A 19,019-nucleotide genomic window follows, 5' to 3' on the forward strand; every position below is an offset into this window, starting at 1 on the left:
AACAGAGACAAGCAAGGCTTCTTAGTGGCAGCATTTTTCTTGGGAGAGCTCTGTTTTGCTAGACATAAGCAGAGAATAGTGTGGTTCCTTTAAGGGAGGTTTCCTGACTCCGCATAAGCAGAAAATGGTATGAGCAGCTGGCAGTGACCACATCTCCAAGCCAGCAGCATGCTGCTTGATGGCAGCATAGACCAAGGCAGTGAGCACAGCTCTCAGTGCTGGGGGTAATGTATCCCTGCCATATTGGAAAGCCAGCAGCCAAACAGCTGTGGCTTTAATTTTAGCAATGCTGTTTAGCAGATAAAAGATAAAGATTTACAGTAAAGACAGACTCAGAGGGAAAAAGTAAAACATCTGAAGGTTTACAGTGTGTTTAAAAATATATGTAGGCTTGTGAGAGAAAAAGAAAGAGAATAAAGTGGTTTAAAAAAGGAAGAAAGGACGAAAAGAGACTAAAGGAAGGAAGGAAGGAAGGAAGGAAGGAAAAGAGGAAGTAGTTGGGTGAGGTGGCACACACCTTTAATCCCAGCACTTGGGAGGCAGAGGCAAGCAGATCTCCCGTGATTTCAAGGCCAGCCTGGTGTACAAAGTGAGTTCAAGGGCAGTCAAAGTTACACAGACAAACCCTGTCTCAAAAAAGGAAAACATAAAAGTAAAATAGAGTAATTTAAAAAAAGCCATACAAGAAAATGCACAGAGAGTCTGGATACAGTATGCCATTGTTATCTTTGAATTGTTTGACTGCTGAAGAAATAGCAACAACTACTAAAAGAAACGCTGCTAGATTAATCCATTTTATATATTTTAAAAACGTGTTAACTTCAAAATTTAACTATAAGGATATGTTACTTTGGAAAATAGATTTTATTTATGTTTCCACAGAAAATGAAAAACTGTGGTCCTTCCAGACTAATATGGTTTGATGAAGCAAGACCACCTGAAGCATTGTCCCAGGAGATCAACATTCAAAACAGCTGGGACAAGGCAGCCAGGATTTCTGGGTCTTCTTAGGATCCCCATGGTATCACAGTGTCACCAACCAGCAGGAAGCAGTTCGAAGAAAACAATGTCCACATTCTCAAATATTGTCTATAAACGTTTGCTTTCATTTACATGGGGTAGGTTGTAAATGATAATGATCACAGTCAATCTCTTTTTAAAGAAAAAAAAAGGAGATAGGATATAGAAATGAATATTTTGCACTGGTATGGATTTTCATTTATTGATACAAATTTAAGGTCAATTTTGTTTTTATATATATTTCTCCTCTTGTTTAGGTATTGTGTTTGTATAGCTCATTTAAAAATGTAATATATAATTAAGTACAGATTATAAATAGCTATAATAGTCAAAATTTATAGTTAGGTTTTCTAAATATACAGAGATGTATTTAAAGCGGATAGATAATTCATCAAACCTTTCAAAGACCTACAGAATATGGCATTAAAAATGGTTTAGGGTTTTTCTTGACAGTGAGACATAACTGCTCCTAGCAAAACCAATTACATTTGAGAGAAAGATGGGCATCGAAGGAACTTGTTATGGAGTTTGCTTTTGATATAGCAAGACTAGCCATTTGGACAAGAAATTGCTCTTGTCTGGACTATTTGGCTGTATGCTGTATAAACTGGGCGTGCAGGACCCACAGGAAAGTGACTGTTGAACTTGCAAAACAAGATGGACAGCCCAGATTCATGAAAAAGTCTGCCAGACATTCTGCAGGACACAGAGAAAAATGACTGACAAACTGCCAATGCAGGTGGACAGTTTAAACTTTCCTGCTTCACTGAGAAGTCTGTCCGACACACTATGGCCTATGGGCTGAAGATGGATGACCCAACATTACAGAAGAACTTCGGGTGACTGTTCAGGTAGCAAATGTCTCTGTCAATTCTAGAGTTTAGTATTATCCTTCTGTGGTCCTTGATGGAGTTGAAGACAGATAGTTATGGTTATAGTTTTCCTTAGTTAGAATTAAAGATACGTTACATATAAGACTTTAGACTCACAAAGAATAGATGATGGAATATTTTCTTTAAATCTTGCTAAATGTTAATGAACTAAATATTGTTACTATAGTTGTTATTTAATAACTGTTTTGGTATATATAACTTGACTATGTTAAAGTTAAAACCTTTCTTTTTATTTAGACAGAAAAGAAGAGATGATGGGAGATGTCATTCTGTAAATATGTTTCTCTTATTGGTTAATGAATAAAGTACTGTTGACCAATAGGTGGAACTAAGAGAGATGGAGGAGTCTGAGAAATGTGATAGTTGTGATGTGATCTCAGGAGGAGAGGATACGTGAGATTGGTGTTCTTGGTAAGATAAGACCCCATAGAAATGCTTATATTAGTAATTATGGGTTAGTATTTAAAACATAGCTAGCCAATAAGAAGCTCTAGCCATTAGCCAACAGCTTTATAACTAACAGAGTCTCTCTGTGTTATTTTGGGACTGACGCAGCTCTGGGACCAGGTTGGTGGAAAAAGAATGCTTGTAACATATAGTCATGAGACACAAAGAAATTTTTACAACAAATGGAAACCCAAGGAACAAAAAGGAATTTTGTCTGAATGTAGCCAGGAAAACTTTTCTACAGAAAACAACTTAAACCTGAATAGATAATTTTTGAAAGCCTATTTAAAACAGGGGCTGAAGAAATGGTTCAGTGGTTAAGAGAGGGTACTGACTGGTTAGATTCCCAGCACCAACATGTCACCAGTAGATCACAAGTATCTATAACTTTAGCTCCAGGGGATCAAAGTACTTTTCTGACCTGTGACACACTAGGCACCCAAGTGGTACATACATACATGCAGGCAAAACATCCACATACACAAATTAAAAAATAATAATAATTTAAAGCCTACTTAAAACACTAGACAATCTCAAAAGGAAATCACAGTGAAAGAAAGGAACAGAGCCTGAGTTCAGCTGCACATTTTTTTTTTTTTTTGCTCAGTGTCTACCTATATTACTCACAAATAGGGTAAAGACAACAAGGAAGCCATGCAGCTCAACATGGAAGAGAAAATCTCTACAGTGCAAGTACAAATAGAGTTAAACCAGGTATACTGGAAATAGAGATAAAGACCAAATATCTGAGCATAAACTCTTCGCAGATCATTGGTTGGTTACCAAATTCTACATGCAAGGGAGAGAGAATCCAGATAACCTGCTAATAAACTATAGACCACAGGATTTTCCCTAGACAGAATTTATCACCAAAAGTTGCATGATAGAAGATCTATAATTTGATATTTCTTAGGTCAGTGTATTCCATCATCACAACACAAGCAACAGAAAACTGAAACCTTTATGGTTAGGATGTCAAAGAACTGAGATCACTAGCATATGGGCTGGAAACAAAAGGGGGTATATCCCCCTCCAACCCCAAAACAAAGGACACAGAAAGGGTGAATTTAAAAATCTGACTATAATCTTTGCCCAACTTCTTTGCTAACACCAAATAACAATAGGTGCAGGAAGGAATTCTTTTCACAGACTTGCTCCTATCCCTACCCTCTACCCCAGATATGAAGCCAATGAGTAAAAAGGCTTGAAAAGAAATAACTGGTCAGACAGAGCTGCTACACAGTGCAGGGAAAATAAGTCTGCCTGAGTCTAAACAAAATAGCCCTTAGAACAACAAACAACAACCCTCATGATAACACTCTGACAGCCAAGTTTCAACTAAAAATTGTGACATACCAAGAAACAAGACAGTAAAAGGGATCTTATAAAAACTGATTCCATGTGGACACAGATTTTGAATTAGCAAACTTCAAAGCACTCTTTATAAATATATCCAAACAAAGGCCCATAGATCCAAAGATCCAAAAGAAGAAAACAGTCTTGATGAGAAACAAAAAGGAATCTCAGTAGAGATATGACAAGCATCAAAAAGTAAAATGGAAATTCGACTTGAGCTAAGAGGAACACTAAGATGAAAAATGAGACAGCACCACAGAAGATAGTGAAATGAGCAGACCTGCAGAGAGCTGGAGAACATCTAATAACACATACAACACGTTAAGTATTTGGAACCACTATTGACACACAACATCATGAATTATTATTAAAAGCTTCAAAGAAGGCAGATAAACCAGATTAAATAGATTATCTGGGAATATCAAGTAGAAAAATAAGAGGGAAATTCATTTTTCATTGAATTCCTTCTTACATTATTTTAATTTTCTAAATATGGTTTTTATAATGATAAATTAACAAAATATTGTTAAACAAAGTATTTGGAAGTGGAGTTGTCATAGAAATTTTCTTTAATTATACAAGTTTTCTTCTTTAATAACTGCTTAAGTACAGTTTTGTTTTGACTATGTGCACATGATCAATACATATAGACTACCAAAATGTTTCTGCTATGTGTCCCTCAAATACTACAAGATCCTTGAAAACAAAAACAAAGCATAATTCATGTTGATGTCTCCACAGCTTAGTTCAGCTTAGTGTAACTTGAATATAAGCATTTATAAAATGTTCTAATTAGCTAATGAAGATGAAAGAACCCGACAGATATATAGTATGATCCATTAAAGCAGAGAAAATGCAAAGCATAAATAGTTTATAAGAAGCCTTTATAGTGGCTTGTCTTAAAAGAGAATTATCATATCACTGTACCTACAGTTCAGTCATAGAAAAAAAGCCCTAATGGAAAAAAATTATAATCCAATTTCTAATGACAACCCAGGCTTTTAAACAACAAACATCAAGAAAATAGAAGTGGAGTTTGAGTATAGCTCACACTTGTCTGGGTTCTATCATCAAAGCATGAGTGCATGCACACACACACATACATGGACAAGGACAGATAATGATGGAAAGAAGAGATGTAAGGAGGAAAGTAAGTATAAATCCCCTGAAAATATTTTTAAAGATGTCAAATGAGCCCTAGTTTTCCTCAAAGATGATTGTTTACTTCACACAGAAGCCATTTCAATAGTCAAAACTTATTCTTTTTTGATGTGCTGCAATCAAAGTAAGATTTACTTTTACAGTGGGAGGGATCAAAGCTAACGTTTTATGCATGACAGGAAGTCCTCTACCACTGAGTTATACCCTCAGCCCCCAAGCTATTATTTTTGTGTGTATGTATGCACTATGTGTGGAAAACAGAATTCAAACTTGGGTATGGCTCCTCAGGACACAGCTTCCTTTATCTTGTTTTAAGACAATCTCTCTCAGTTAACCAGGAACTTTATTAGGTTACACTGGCTGGCCAGCAAGCTCCAGAGATCTCTATGTCTTTAACTTCCTTTCACTGAGATTACAAACAGGTAATTTTTCTTTTTGTTAAGGGGTTTCTGGGGTTTGAACTCAGATCCTCATGCCTGAATGGCGAGCACTTTACAAGTGAATTATTTTCCCACATCCAAAGTATTACTTCATAGAATTCATATTGTTTACTTATCTCTCACTCTCCGCTTCTTTTCCTCCCGGCTCCCCTCTCTACTTTCCTTCCTCCCTTCATCTCCCTTTATTTTGCCTTTCCTTGACAGGCAAGCCTGGAATTAACGATCATGCCTCAATCTCCAAACTACTGAGGCTATATAAATATTTGCACTGCCCAGCTTGTTCCTTTCTTGCCCTCTCTCTGCGTGTACCCAAGTGTGCACTTCAGTCACTTCTTAAGTTGAGGTACTGATACTTTAAAAAAAAATTTTTTTCTTTCTTGTTTTAAGCAGCACGATAAACATTTGAAGGTCTTTCTGAATTCCGAACATTTCCAAACATCTGCTTAACATTGTTACCATTATAAATAACTATATGGTCTTAGAACTTATTTGTAAGTTCTTAAACTCACTAACAGGATTTTCAGTTAAAAGTATCACTGTTATCTATGTTTATGTGTAGCACGAATTCTAATCAGTCTTGGTAATAAACACTCAGAGTCAGATATTAGCAAGGAAAGCTGAAAGATCAGAGAAGCAAAGCAGCCAACCACTAGCTCTTACCTTGACCTCAGACCAAATGATCCTGTCTCCACAAAACCTCAGACTTACTGCCTAGACTGTATCCATTACTCAAGTCTCCTCCGCCTTATATTCCTCTCTCTGCCCAGCCATACCACTCCTGTCTCCACCTCCCTAGTGCTGGGATTAAAGGTGTGTGGCCCCAAGGATCACCTTTGTATGAGGTCTGGTTTTTTTTCCTTTCTTTTTTCCTTCCTTCCTTCCTTCCTTTCTTTCTTTTTTTAATATTTTTAGTTTACTTATTATGTTTTATGTATGAGTAGTGATCTGCATGTATACCTGCACACCAGAAGAGGGCATCAGATCCTATTATACATGGTTGTAAGCCACCATGTGGTTGCTGGGAATTGAACACAACACTTCTGGACAAGCAGCCAGTGCTCTTAACCCGAGCCATCTCTCCAGACCCTTCTATTTTTCTTTTAAACTGGATCAATTTCATGTAACTCAGGGTGGCCTTAAATTAACAGAGATCCATTTTCCTGTCTTCTAAGTGCTGGGATTAAAGGTGTGTACCACCACTGTCTGGCCTCAATGGCTAACTAGTGTGGTTAGCTTTGTGCTCTGATCTTCAGGAAAGCTTTATTTGTTATATTGCAAATATCATTACAGTTTATGATTCTATATTTCTCTTCTTACTATGTCTAAATAGTTTTACTTTCAAAACCAGAAATATCTTAAAATCAAAGCAAATCACTGACATGTGAGTAAAACAGACAAAATTCCTATAAACTACCAAAACGCCTAAATCAAACCTTACATTCAACTCTAAGAAGCAACAGCTTCTAAATAACTCTTACTGATTATTTTTTTTATTTCATGATGCTTTTCTAACACTACGTATTTTTCAGTCTTTACTAATGAAGCTTCATTTTGACATATTTATTATTTCCTTCGCCTTTCATTCTTTTAGTATATTTTGCTTGTCTAGAAAATGCCCTATATTGCAAGTTCTAGATTATAGTACTCTACAACAGAAAGAACTGTATGGAAGCAAATATTTTAATCTGTGATGTCCAAAAAGTGGCTCTGGAGCTATTAAGCACATGAAATGTGGCTACTACAATGCTACTATATACCAGTAACAAACTGGAAATGAAATCAGGGAAACAACCTCATTCACAACTGCATTCAAAAAATATACATAAATACCTTAGAATAAAGCTAACCAAGGAAACCATAGACTTTCTTACAATGAAATTTTAAATAGAAACGTGTATCATGTGATGGTTTGAATGAGATGTCTCCCATAGGTTCAGATGTTTGAATACTTGGTCCCCAGTTGGTGGCACTGTTTGGGGAGGCTTAAGAGGTGTGGCCTTACTGAAAGAAGTATATCATTGGGGGTGAACAATGAGTTAAAACCCCTTGCTGTTTCTAGTTTATCCTCTCTACTTGTGGTTTAAGATGTGAACTCTAAGCTTTCTGCTCCAGACACTCTGTTTATCTGCTGCCAGGCTTCCCTGCTGCTGATAGGACTCATATCCCTCTGGAATCATAAATCAAATAGACCCTTACTTCTTTAAGTTGCTTCAATCATGGTGTTTTGTCACTGTAATAAAAGTCACTAATACACACTGGAAGATGGAAATATCTCCCACAGTTGTAAATTTGAAAAATATTACAAAAAATGGTTACACTTTCTAAAGCAATCTACAGATTCAATGTAATCCCCATAAAATTTCAATGTTATTATTCACAGAAACAGAAAAAAGGCAACAACAAATCCTCATATGGAAGCAGAAAAGATTCCTGACAGCCAAAACAATCCTGAGCAAAAATAAAATAAAATGCTGGATGTATCACTATACCTCAAGTTATACTACAAAGCCATCGTAATGAAACAGTACTGGCACCAAAATACGCAGATGAATGGAACAGAGAAGGGAGAGGTGTAAACCCACAGTTACAGCCAACTGATATTTGACAAAGATGACAAAAACATACAATGTAAAAGAAACAAATTCTTTAACAAATGATGCTGGGGAAACTAGGTGGAGAAGAAGGAAAACAGACCTTTGTCTTTCAATTTGTACAAAAATCAACTCTGTTAATCAGACCTAAACAAAAACCTGAAATTCTGACACTATTAGAGGGAAATGTAGGGGAAAATGCTCTAAGATAAAAGTACAGACAAGGACTTAGTTTCTAATTAGGACAGAAATAATGCCACTTAACAAATAGGACCTCAAAAAACTAAAAAATTTCTACAAATGATTGAAACAGTAAATCCAGTGGACACAGCCTACAGAATGAAGAAAATCTTTGCTACCTATCCATCTGAAAGAAGGTTAGTATCTAGAATAAAAAAAAAAAAAAAACTAAATGAGAAATACAACCTGGCTAATGAAATGTGCAAACAGTTTTCAAAAGAAAGATACAAATGCCAATAAACTTATATGGAGAATCATTCAATTTCACTAGTGATCCCAGGAATGCAAATCAAAACCACACTGAGATTTCATCTACCTCAGTCTGAATGACAGTTATGAAGAAAAAAAAAAAAAAAAAAGAACAACAAATGCTGGTGAGGATGCTGACAAATGGGAACTTACTGCAATGTAAACTCGTCCAACCACTAGAAAGCATGAAGGTTACTCAAAAAACTAAAAATAGATCTACCAGGTGACCTAGCTAGACCATTCCTGGGCATTTCCCCCAAGGACTCCAAGTCAAAGTATGCCTATCAATGTGTGAATAGTGAAGTTACAGAATCAACCCAGTGTCCAACAACAGAGAAAAAGATGAAGTAAATTTAGTCTACTTATACACAATATTTAAAATAAAATAAAGGGACTATGTGGTTTGCAGGAAAATGGATAAGCTGGAGTACAAATATGTTTTCTATCATTTGTGCTTCCTAGATTTTATAGAGATATGCAAGATCATGTATAGATATGACATTAAAATAGAAGTGAGTTGGGCAATGGTGGGGTACACCTTTAATCCCAGCACTTGAGAGGAAGAGCCAGGTGGATCTTTGTGAATGCAAGGCCAGCCTGATCCATAAAGTGAATTCTAGGACAGCTAGGGCTACACTCTGTCTCAGGGGGGAAAAAAAAAAAGAAGAAGAGAAGAAGAAAAGAAGAAGAAGAAAGGAAGACGAAGTAGTAGTAGTAGTAGTAATAGTAGTAAACGGGTCTAAGGGAATGAAAGGGATTAGGGTGGGCGAAGGACAAAAAAAGGCAGGTGGGATATGAAGAGCACCTGCTCAATGTACAATATATATTTTATAAGTTTTTTAAAAAAATTAGATGCTAGAGAAATGGTTAGTGGTTAGGAGCATTTACTGATCTTTCAGAGAACCAAGGTTCCATTCCCAGCACTCATACAGCAGCTCATAACCATCTATAACTTCAGTTCCAGGATATCTAGAACCTTCTCCAGTCCTCCACTGGTACCAGACACACATGCAATGCAGTTACATACATGAGGCAAAACACTCATGCAAATAATGAAAATATTTTTTAAAATAAGAAAAATAAAAGGGGGAAATTGTATTATCTGCTTTCTTTTTTGGTTTTGTTTTTTTTTTTTTTTTTTTTTTTTTTTTTGAGACAGTATCTCACAATATAGCCCTGGTTGTCCTGTAACTCACTATGTAGACCAGACTGGCCTTGAACTCAAAGATTTTCTTGCCTCTGACTCTGGAGTGATTAGATTAAAGGTAATCCCCACCAGACCTGGCTCCAAAAAGATAGTGTTTATTTCAACTGAAAAATTATATTTGGCTTCTCTAGACAAAGTATCACTACATAAGCTAGGCTAACTTTAAACTTACTATGTAGCTCAAGCTAGCCTCTCTCAATGATTCGCCTGCCTCAGTCTCTTGGGTACTCAGATTCTAGACTTCTGTCACCATACCCAGATGAAGTGGATTTTCAACTTACTCTTAAAATTAATTTAAATAGCCACATGTGCCTGTGTTGTATAGCTATTTCTTTGGAGTTTGACATGACCATCATGTTCTTGAAGCTGAGCAGCTATGATGAAGGCTGGTAGCTATTGTATTTGCCAGCACAGAAGCAAAATATAATCTTTTTTCATAAATGGAAGTTGTTTTTTCTTCCTCATTTTAAACAAACTAAAATTTGCCCTGAGACAAAATACTTGATAATAGAAAAACACTCTCTAGATATCTTTATAACTTAGGAATCTGGACAATGTTCCATTTTGAGAAAAACATTATATTCAAAGACCTTTAAATTAAGACTGATTTCAGTAACTTGCTTTAGCATATATCGCACATCCAATTAAAGCTGGGATCCATATCTCTATAGTCAAATTTGGTGAGTTTTTCCCACTATACTATATCATCTCTCAGATTTAATACACAACACATCAAAATGCCAAACTCAGAAAATAAAAAGTGGCGGTATTTCAAAACACTAAGAGATAAAAAAGATGACAGATAAGATTCTAAAACAGAACAAAAAGCTTTCTTTCCTAATACTGTCATATTTCTCCCAAACTTCCAGAAAGCAAAAAGTTTAAAGTAGAACATAAAAACAAAAGGAACAATAATAGGTGAATAATGACTTTCAGAATAATAACCAAAATCACTAAGCTTCATATTTAAATTATTAAAAAAAAGAAACAAAGAAAACTCCTGAGCCTTGGGAACTAGAGAAATGACTCAGAGGTTAAAAACACTTACTACCCAATCACGAGGACCAGAGTTTAGATCCCAGCACCCATGTAAACTAGGCATCCAACAAACACCTGTAACTCCATCTCAGAATAACTGAGACCATGTTCTGGCCTCCATGTGTACCTGTTCAGACATGTGTGCATACACTCAGAGACATGAACATACATATATAAACAAAATAAATCTTTTAAAAAACCAACAACAATCTTTTAAGGCAAAGAATTCTTGTATAAGAAACAAGAATGTGGGCCAGGAGGTGCATGCCTTTAATCCCAGCACTCAAAGGCAGAGGCAGGCATTTCTCTGTGAGTTCAAGGCCAGCCTGTACTACAAAGCTACACAGAGAAGAAACCCTGTCTCAAAAATCAAAAACCAAAATAGAAAGGAAGAAAGAGAGAAAAAGAGAAAGGAAGGAAGGAAGGAAGAGCAAATTAGTTAAAAGGAACAAACAGCACCATTTGCTTTCTAGACATTAGAAAATTAAATTCAATCCCATACATACTCTGTAAAACAAACTGCCCTAAATAAATAATTACTTTTAAAGTAAGTCAGCACTTTGTATGTAAATCATAAAAATTATTTCTTGCAAACTTTTATATGCAATTCTTTCTTAGGTAACTGAGATTTTAAATTTATGTCTATGGGGGTGTGTGGGGCAGATGACAAGAGGGCACAATAGACAAGGGTATTCGTACTGTGTAAGCCTGATGGCCTGAGTTCAAACCCCAGGACCCATGTGCAGGTGAAAGAGTACTAATTTCACAAGCTGTCCTCAGACCTCCGCATATGCTCTGTGGTATATACACCCTCTACAACCCACAATAATAATAATTTTTAAAAATTACTTTCAAATTATCATTTTATATAATCTCCAAGCAAAAAATCCAGAACATTCTACTTACTACAGGTAACAATAATCAAATATCTTAAAGTGGAAAGTAAAATAACTTAAATCAATGTTTTGGTTTTTAGAAAACATTCCAATGGATGATTTTCAAAATACCCACTCTTCTTTTCTATCTGGCATTCCAATTATATTGAACACAAAATACACAAAGGTTAAGAGCACTGCCCCTCTTCCAGAGGTCCTGAGTTTAATTCCCAGCAACCACATAGTGGACTTTACAATCATCTGTAATGAAATCTGGTGCCCTCTTCTGGCTTGCATGAATACATACAGGTAGAAAGCTGTATACATAATAAATCTTAAAAGAAAAAAAGAATACCAAATACCAGACAATGGATACCAACATGAAAAACAAGAAGGCCTCCCTACTGTTCAGTGTTACTAGAATAAAGTAAAAGAAAACTTTTGAAATTGCAATGGAAGAACTGTACTGTCAAAGGATGCAAATAAAAATTTGAATTTGTCCTCTCTAAATGACGTGGATAAGCATGTACATAAATTAAGTGATGGATGTGTTTCTAGATAACAGGGCAGGTAGGCAGGAGAGTAGAAGCAATGAGGCCAATATGCCATCTTTTGGGCAACAATAGAGAAAAACCAAAGTGCTAACAATTTCTATTGATATATTGTTCTACTGTTTACAGAATATTTTAAAATACTCTGTCTTTCATCCTTAAGTCCTTAACAATCATGTCCTCTACACATTTCCATGGGAGGAAACCAACTTTCACAGAGATTAAGTAACTTTAATGTCAATAACTAATAGTGTGAGCTTTAAACTCAAGCATAAGTGATTCCAAATAACTCAGGAATAAAAGTATGATTACAATTTTAAATGACCTTAGAAAATTATTAGTCATAGTTTCTAATCAAGTACTACTTTAATCAGTGATTCGCTATGACACTCTCATCTTATACCAAACACTAAATGTTAATTTTATGTTCCCCAAATATTACTGCATCATTTCTTTCAACTACAAAGATAAAGATGAGTAAGTAGTCAACCTTCTGTATTCTCATGTTCAACACCCACAGATTTAATGAACTCAAAATTGTAGTTTTAATGTCATTATTCTCTAAATACAGTAGAACAACTATTTGCACAGAATTTTCATTGAACTAAGCATTCCATAAGCTCAAGTGACACAACACACACAGAGGATTTATTGTGTATAGGTTACACACAAACATTACTCCATTAGAAGGAGCTTGGACATCTAAAGATTCTGTGTTCATGGGGAGGCTAACACTCCTAGGATCTCAAGGGATAGCACTATCATATAATCAGGTACATTATATTTTTTACCAGAACATCATTCAATTATTAATAAAGTAAGGTATCTTTGCTTTTACTGGCAAAGATAGAAGCAATAATACCTTACAATCTTCAGAAATCTGTGACAAATTCTTTCCTCTTTATGTTTTACTATTTCAAATACAGGTTTAGTATACATTAGCCAAAATGCTTGGGATGAAAAGTGTCAGATTCTGTAGTTACTCAGATTTCAGAATGTGATCACAGACTCTACCTGTTATAGATATCCATATACTCTTAAGTTGTACCTGACACACTGCATTCCTGTCTATACAGAAACTTTACTAAGTTTTCAGTCTTTCTCTACAGAACATCTCTGAATTCTAATTGCTCTTCTTCTACCTCTGAGTTTTAGTTTGCTACCTTCTTAGCAAGAAGGTATTAGTTTCAAGAACCACAAAGTAAACCAGCAGGCAATATTAAGGAAACTTCAACTTGTACTTGAACCTTAATAAATATTCTACCAAAGAGAGAAAAACAAAACTCAAAACAGGTTGAGGATCCTTATCTGAAATGCCTAGGACCAAAAGTGTTTCAGATTCCAGATTTGTGGATTTTTTTTTTCAACAATTCTGTAATGTTTGCATATGTGAGTTATTTTGGGAATGATACCCAAGACTAAACACAAGTTCATTTATGTTTTACAAACATCCTATACACATACTCTGAAGGTAATTTTACACATGAAACACCATTAGATCGGGGAATAGGTAGATACTCAGAAGGATTCAGATTTTAGAGATTTCAGAGTTCAGGTTTTGGGAGTAGGGGTGCACAATTTGTGACTCTTCCTCTATTACAAACATCTGTAACTATCTCTTCCCCCAAACTCTAACTCTGCCATAATTTTACTTCAAACCAACAAAGAAACAAAATAAAGGAATTAGATATGTGAGGATTACAAATATAATCAAAGCCACTGGCTAAATTGTAAATTAAACTTACCCAGTTAGACATGTAGGTGTTCCATTTCCTTCTCCCTCATAGAGGTCCAGCCTGCTCAGATAAACCTACCATACAGATGAATATATTGAAAATGTAGGTCCTAAGAATCAGGAGACCCAAACACAGAACCAAAGGCACCGAGGACAGTACATTCAACCCCTTCTTCTAATCCTCATTGGAGAAACCATTTCAGAGAGTGGAATGAAGGGGGCAAAAAGCTATTTGGTAAGGGAACATTTCCTACTTTATAAGTCACCATAGACTCCTGGGAGATGGGGGAATTATGGTCCATCCCCTACCAATAGGTACAATCTGCACAAACATAAGACAAATCCCTAAAAAAAAAAAAAATTAACTCTCAAATAGAATATCTTATAAATACAGTATGTGTCTCCTCCTTTCACCACTTGCTCTAGAGAGAAGCAGGGAGCTGATGAGATATTAGCGTAGCTGAGCTTGAAAAGACTGTGCTAAAAAGAAGAAAATCTAGTATATAAACCCCTCAACAGTCCTGACTTAAAAAACAATATCCTTTGCAGTCTTTATACAAGTCATAATAAACTCTGTTGTGAAAGTCGGTCCTGCTTGTATAACTGCACAGTAACAGAGGGGTATTTAGCTATTACATCTTCCTTTTCAAAATTCTTCCTTACCTGGCTTTCTCTCATGCCTTTACCACTAAGATAAAGAAAGACCCTCACTTTGTAAGACTCAACTCTTGGGACTGGAGTTTGACCTATAAACTCCCATTCCTCACAGCCCAACAAAACATGAAACAGATTATGTGATTAAAGCACTTCCACAAAGGCTGTTAAGTCATACTATGTATTAGGACAACATTTAACCAAAGTACCCATTCTTCTTATAAGAAAAAGTAACCTAAATCAATGAACTATGTAAAGAAGAGGTACAAGAGTCTCTGCATCACATCACACTTTCTTTCTTCATGCCATTGCCAACCTTGTTCTTCCCATTTGCCAGGGGAAGTGTATTTCCTTTGGCAAGAGGGACATAATGTGATAAGGTACAACAAATAAATACCCGAATCCTGAAATGGTCTGTAAAGAGTCTCCTGGACTTAATTTTACATATAGGTACAAGTATAATAGCTAAATAAACCAATTTATTCTTAAGATTCTTACAAATCTAGTAACAAATACTGAGAAGTTTTTCATCAGCTATTCCCATAGTAAAATGTTAATACAGTCCCCTCTTAAAGTATTTATTCCAAGTTACGCAGTAGCTGCCTGAGGCTGTAGTTAGTACCAAATGAATCCCAGCTATTCTATGTTTTTCTTTACATACACATACCTATGGGAAACTTCACTGGTTAGGCACAGTAACAACAATAATTAACAATAAAATAGAGAAACTGTAACAATATATCCTGGTAAAAGGTTTTGTGACTGCAGTGTTACACACCTTAGCAACCTTGGCATATGCTATTTTTCTTTCCTTATGAGTTAGGAACTTTCACTTTTTTGCATAGAAGCACTTTATGGTTTCTTGTTGACATATATGAGTTAGTAACAGCACTACTTTTGTATCATGGGCCATCATTAAATAAAATAAAGGTTCTTGAACACACTGTGAAATCATCAGCCAGGATGATAACCGAATAACTACTAAAGTGGCAAATGGATGGATGGGTAACACATTCTGGCCAGATAAACTTGGACAAAGGGTGGTTTATGCTCCAGGAGAGATGGTGTGAAAAACTCAATTTTATTACTGTCCTTGGAACAGTATGCAATTTAAAACGTATGGGTTTATTTCTGGAATTTGTCCATTTAATAATTTCAAATCAGTATTAAACTACTAAGGCAAAAGTGTAGACTAGGAGAGACTACTGTAGAAAGTGCTTGTTTAATCTGTAGCACTGCACTAAACACATTTACTGGTTTTAATAAGATTTGACATTCTCCTCAATTCTTCTAAAAATTGGTATTTCCAAACTGACTGACATAGTTGACTTAAACCTTTGCTTCTAGTTATAAAATTAATTCAGACCTATAATACAGCCAGATATAAAACATAGCTCTAAAATAGTTCCATATGTTAAAGATCAAAATACAAGTAGGTTTGGTTGGACCACATGAAGCTGTTTATTTTACTTGCCAATATCTTTTAAAAAATAAATCAGGAGACTGTATTTAAAGTTCTAGAGCTTCGATATTCTTTTAAGAATGCTGGAGACTTGATTCCACGTCCGAATGTACAATTAATCAGGCAGACATGAATACTGGTGCCTCTCGGACAACACAAAAGCTCTCTAGTGCATTTGACACGCTCATTATCTGTCTAGTACCTGAAGGTATGTGAATGTTACTCATTCCTCTCTCTGAGAAATATAGTATTTCCAGATCACTTGTATATTTCAGTAGGCTATTTAAATGTAAAAAGCAAAGCAAACCACAGTTCATAATTTCATACAATAGTAAAAAAAAATTACACAAGTCTTTGAAGAACAGAAAGAATGAAACAGAACAAAACTCAGACTGGTGGGAGAATAACACAGAAGAGGTAAAAATTCCACCAAGTTTTAAGGGTGTGAAAAAACATGGATCATAACTCAGTAACATTGGAATTTCCTGAACTCCATCACTCTGGATCTTTACCACACTCCAGGTTTCTGAAGCTCTCTTCTTATTTTATCTCCACTCATAAGAATATAAGTTAAATAAGCTCTATGTTAGAGAAAATTATTAAGCATAAAAACTCCAAAAATTACTCTCCTCAAAAACTTTAACTCAATCATTATCTACTACTGAAGTAGTTTTCCAAGTATTTTCTACTGCTGTCTGCTTAATATTCATGTATCAGTCCTTGGTTCAAAGCACAGGGTTGAACTTTAGATGGACTCTTCCATACAGAAACTCTTTTGAGCTTTTACGTTTGCATACTTTATTATTATTATATCTTTTATTCCGACTTCTACAGCTTCTTTCATTCAAAACTCATCCCCAAACCCCTCTCTAAAAAGTTTTGATCAAATTTGGCTAGTGGAAGGAAAGAGAGGGAGAGGCAGGGAAGAACAGAACGAAACCAACTGCCAATCAATACACTGTAGTGCTTCATTTAGATCATTAATTTAAATAAAAAGCACGAAGGCTCTTAAAGCACAGCTGTAAAATAATTTCGTATACTAAGTGCACAAAATGGAGTACTGTTTTTAGCATATCATGAACTCCAAACACCAATGGGGGGGCAGTAATTCTATTAGGGCAAAGATTCAAAATTCCAAAGAGGAAAAAATGAAACAGGAAACCGGTAAAGGCCAAGGCTAGGCACACTGGCCAGCACCTAACAAACTGCTAAGCAAAATCCCAAAAAACAAACCCATCCCCAAACATAAGAGTGATAAAACTTATGTCTGGTACAGAGAATAAATCAGAACCTTTTCCGGGCAAGTTGGGAGCAAACAAAGCTTTACCATTTTTGATAAGGCTACAGGATAAAACCAAGCAGCACATCACAGGTGTCTCATCCTCCACCCAAAGGGCGACTCCCCCACCACCTTATCCCCCAAACTGGGATCCTTACTCACCGCCCTATTGTGATGCGCCCTCTTTGGGTAGTCGCTGCGGTGGCCCAGAGATGACAGGAAAGGGGCGGGGCACGGGGTTTCTCTGCCCTGGAAAGGAGGTTGGAAAGGAGGTGTGAGGGATCGGCTTTTTCCCCTGGGGAAAGGCCTCTGGGCTGCTAACCCATAAAGCTTCACCCTTCTTCACGTCTCCAGACCCGGAGCCCGAGCCAGCAGCTGAGCGCCACCCACGCTCCCCCAGCCGCCGCCAGCCACCCGGACCCCGGCCACAGCAGCCAGCCTCGCCTTCGGCTTCCACCGCACACCCAGCCGCCCGCGCCTGGACGCTCCAACCTGCCGGCCCCTGAGACGTTCACTGAGGGTCGAGGAGAAGGGCTCCAAGAGCGACGCTCCGCTTCCTCCGCCTACTCAACCGGATCCCTCCGGTGCTAGGTGTGCGGTGGCCGCTCCACCAGCTGCGCCTACCAAAGCCGCCCCGGCAGGTTGCAGGCCGGCTCCTTAGCTGCTTCTCGCGAGACCTTGCACTAGGTTGAGGCGAGTCGAGGCGAGTTATCGCGCGAATGACAACGCTCCTCCCACAGTGGGCGTGGCGCTGAGCCCCGGGGCAGCTGAGTGGCGTTTGAGGGTCCCGGCTGGCTGGACTGAGCGATGGGTTCCGGGCGCGCCTCTGCGCGGTCGACTAGGACCGCTCTCAGGCCACCCGCAAATCCCTGAGCGCACTTGCTCCCCACGCTCCCAGTTACCGTTAGGCAAAAGCGGACAGCGTCTCCGGCCCAGCCAAAGCAGCGCCTGGGAGAGAGACTCCTTCCAGGAGCGCGTTTTTGTCTGCAAACACCGGGCTCGCCTCCGCGGGGTTTGCCAGCAGGTCCAGGCAGCTCGAGGCGCTGGCTGGCTGGCAGTGGTTCCGAGGGCCCGCTGGGCTCCCCTGCGGCCGCCCGACGCTAGATTTCAAACGTTCTGTTGGCGGGAACCCGTGCTCCATGAAAACACCTGCGGTGGCGCCACCTCTGGGACCTGGAGAGTCACCAGGATGGGGTTCGTCAAAGAAAGGAACCTACCCTGTGCCTAGTGTCAGGCTCTAAAGAGATGAAGCAGTGAGAAAGATACCGCCCTGGCGCTCAAAACTCCCACTAACGGGTTCAGACCCACGGAGGAATAGATAATCCCATTATGTTGTGCTAGGGAGTGTACTCCCCATAGTGAGCTGTAGGAGCTGATCTGAGACTTTATCTTGTAAATCCTCCAGAGGAGGTGGGAGGATTTAGGATTCCGGAGGGAGGCAGAAGCAGAAAAACTGCTGCGAATTTTAGGTGTGTCTAGACTAGAGTGAGATCTTGTCTCCAAAAACAGTTACCCTCCACCAGGGAATGGCATTTGAGTCCAATATTAAGGTAGAAGTTCCCCAGTTTGGAGAAGAGTGGGAAGGGCCCAAACACAAAGGAAGAGGACATGGTGACAGGATTGTGAAAAGAAATTTGTTTAATATCTAGTTACTATAAGAAAAAAATTCCTTGGGTCCCGTATGTGATGCCAAGTGTTTTTCAAACCAACATTTATGCTAAGGAAATTAGCATTTGAAGTGAGAAAAGGCTAGTGAGCACACTGAAAGTACTTAAATATCAGAAACCAAAGGAAGACAAAGGTTACTGTCATATATATATA

The 19,019-nt window shown here is 37.6% G+C and overlaps 1 protein-coding gene across 8 annotated transcripts in view; it reads right to left on the bottom strand.

The window, feature by feature from the left end:
- The window catches only part of Btbd10 (BTB domain containing 10), a 57,527-nt gene extending 39,674 nt beyond the window's left edge, over positions 1–17,853 (bottom strand). For 4 of the 8 annotated variants that reach the window (XM_051192717.1, XM_051192713.1, XM_051192712.1 and 1 more), the window contains exons 1-3: positions 17,691–17,853; positions 17,361–17,447; positions 13,814–13,878 (exon numbers count right to left, since the gene is read on the bottom strand). Coding sequence is in view for 1 of the 8 variants with exons in the window: in XM_051192716.1 (XP_051048673.1) it covers positions 13,814–13,878; positions 17,247–17,249 (68 nt within the window). In the remaining 7 variants the exon portion in view is untranslated. Of the gene's footprint in view, positions 1–13,813; positions 13,879–17,246; positions 17,287–17,360; positions 17,448–17,690 lie in introns of those variants that run through there. The other 4 variants (XM_051192716.1, XM_051192715.1, XM_051192718.1 and 1 more) reach the window with 3 other exon arrangements.
- Between the last annotated feature and the right edge of the window lie 1,166 nt (positions 17,854–19,019).

Source organism: Phodopus roborovskii, unplaced genomic scaffold (assembly GCF_943737965.1).
Source record: "Phodopus roborovskii unplaced genomic scaffold, PHOROB, whole genome shotgun sequence".
Taxonomy (NCBI): Eukaryota; Metazoa; Chordata; class Mammalia; order Rodentia; family Cricetidae; genus Phodopus; species Phodopus roborovskii.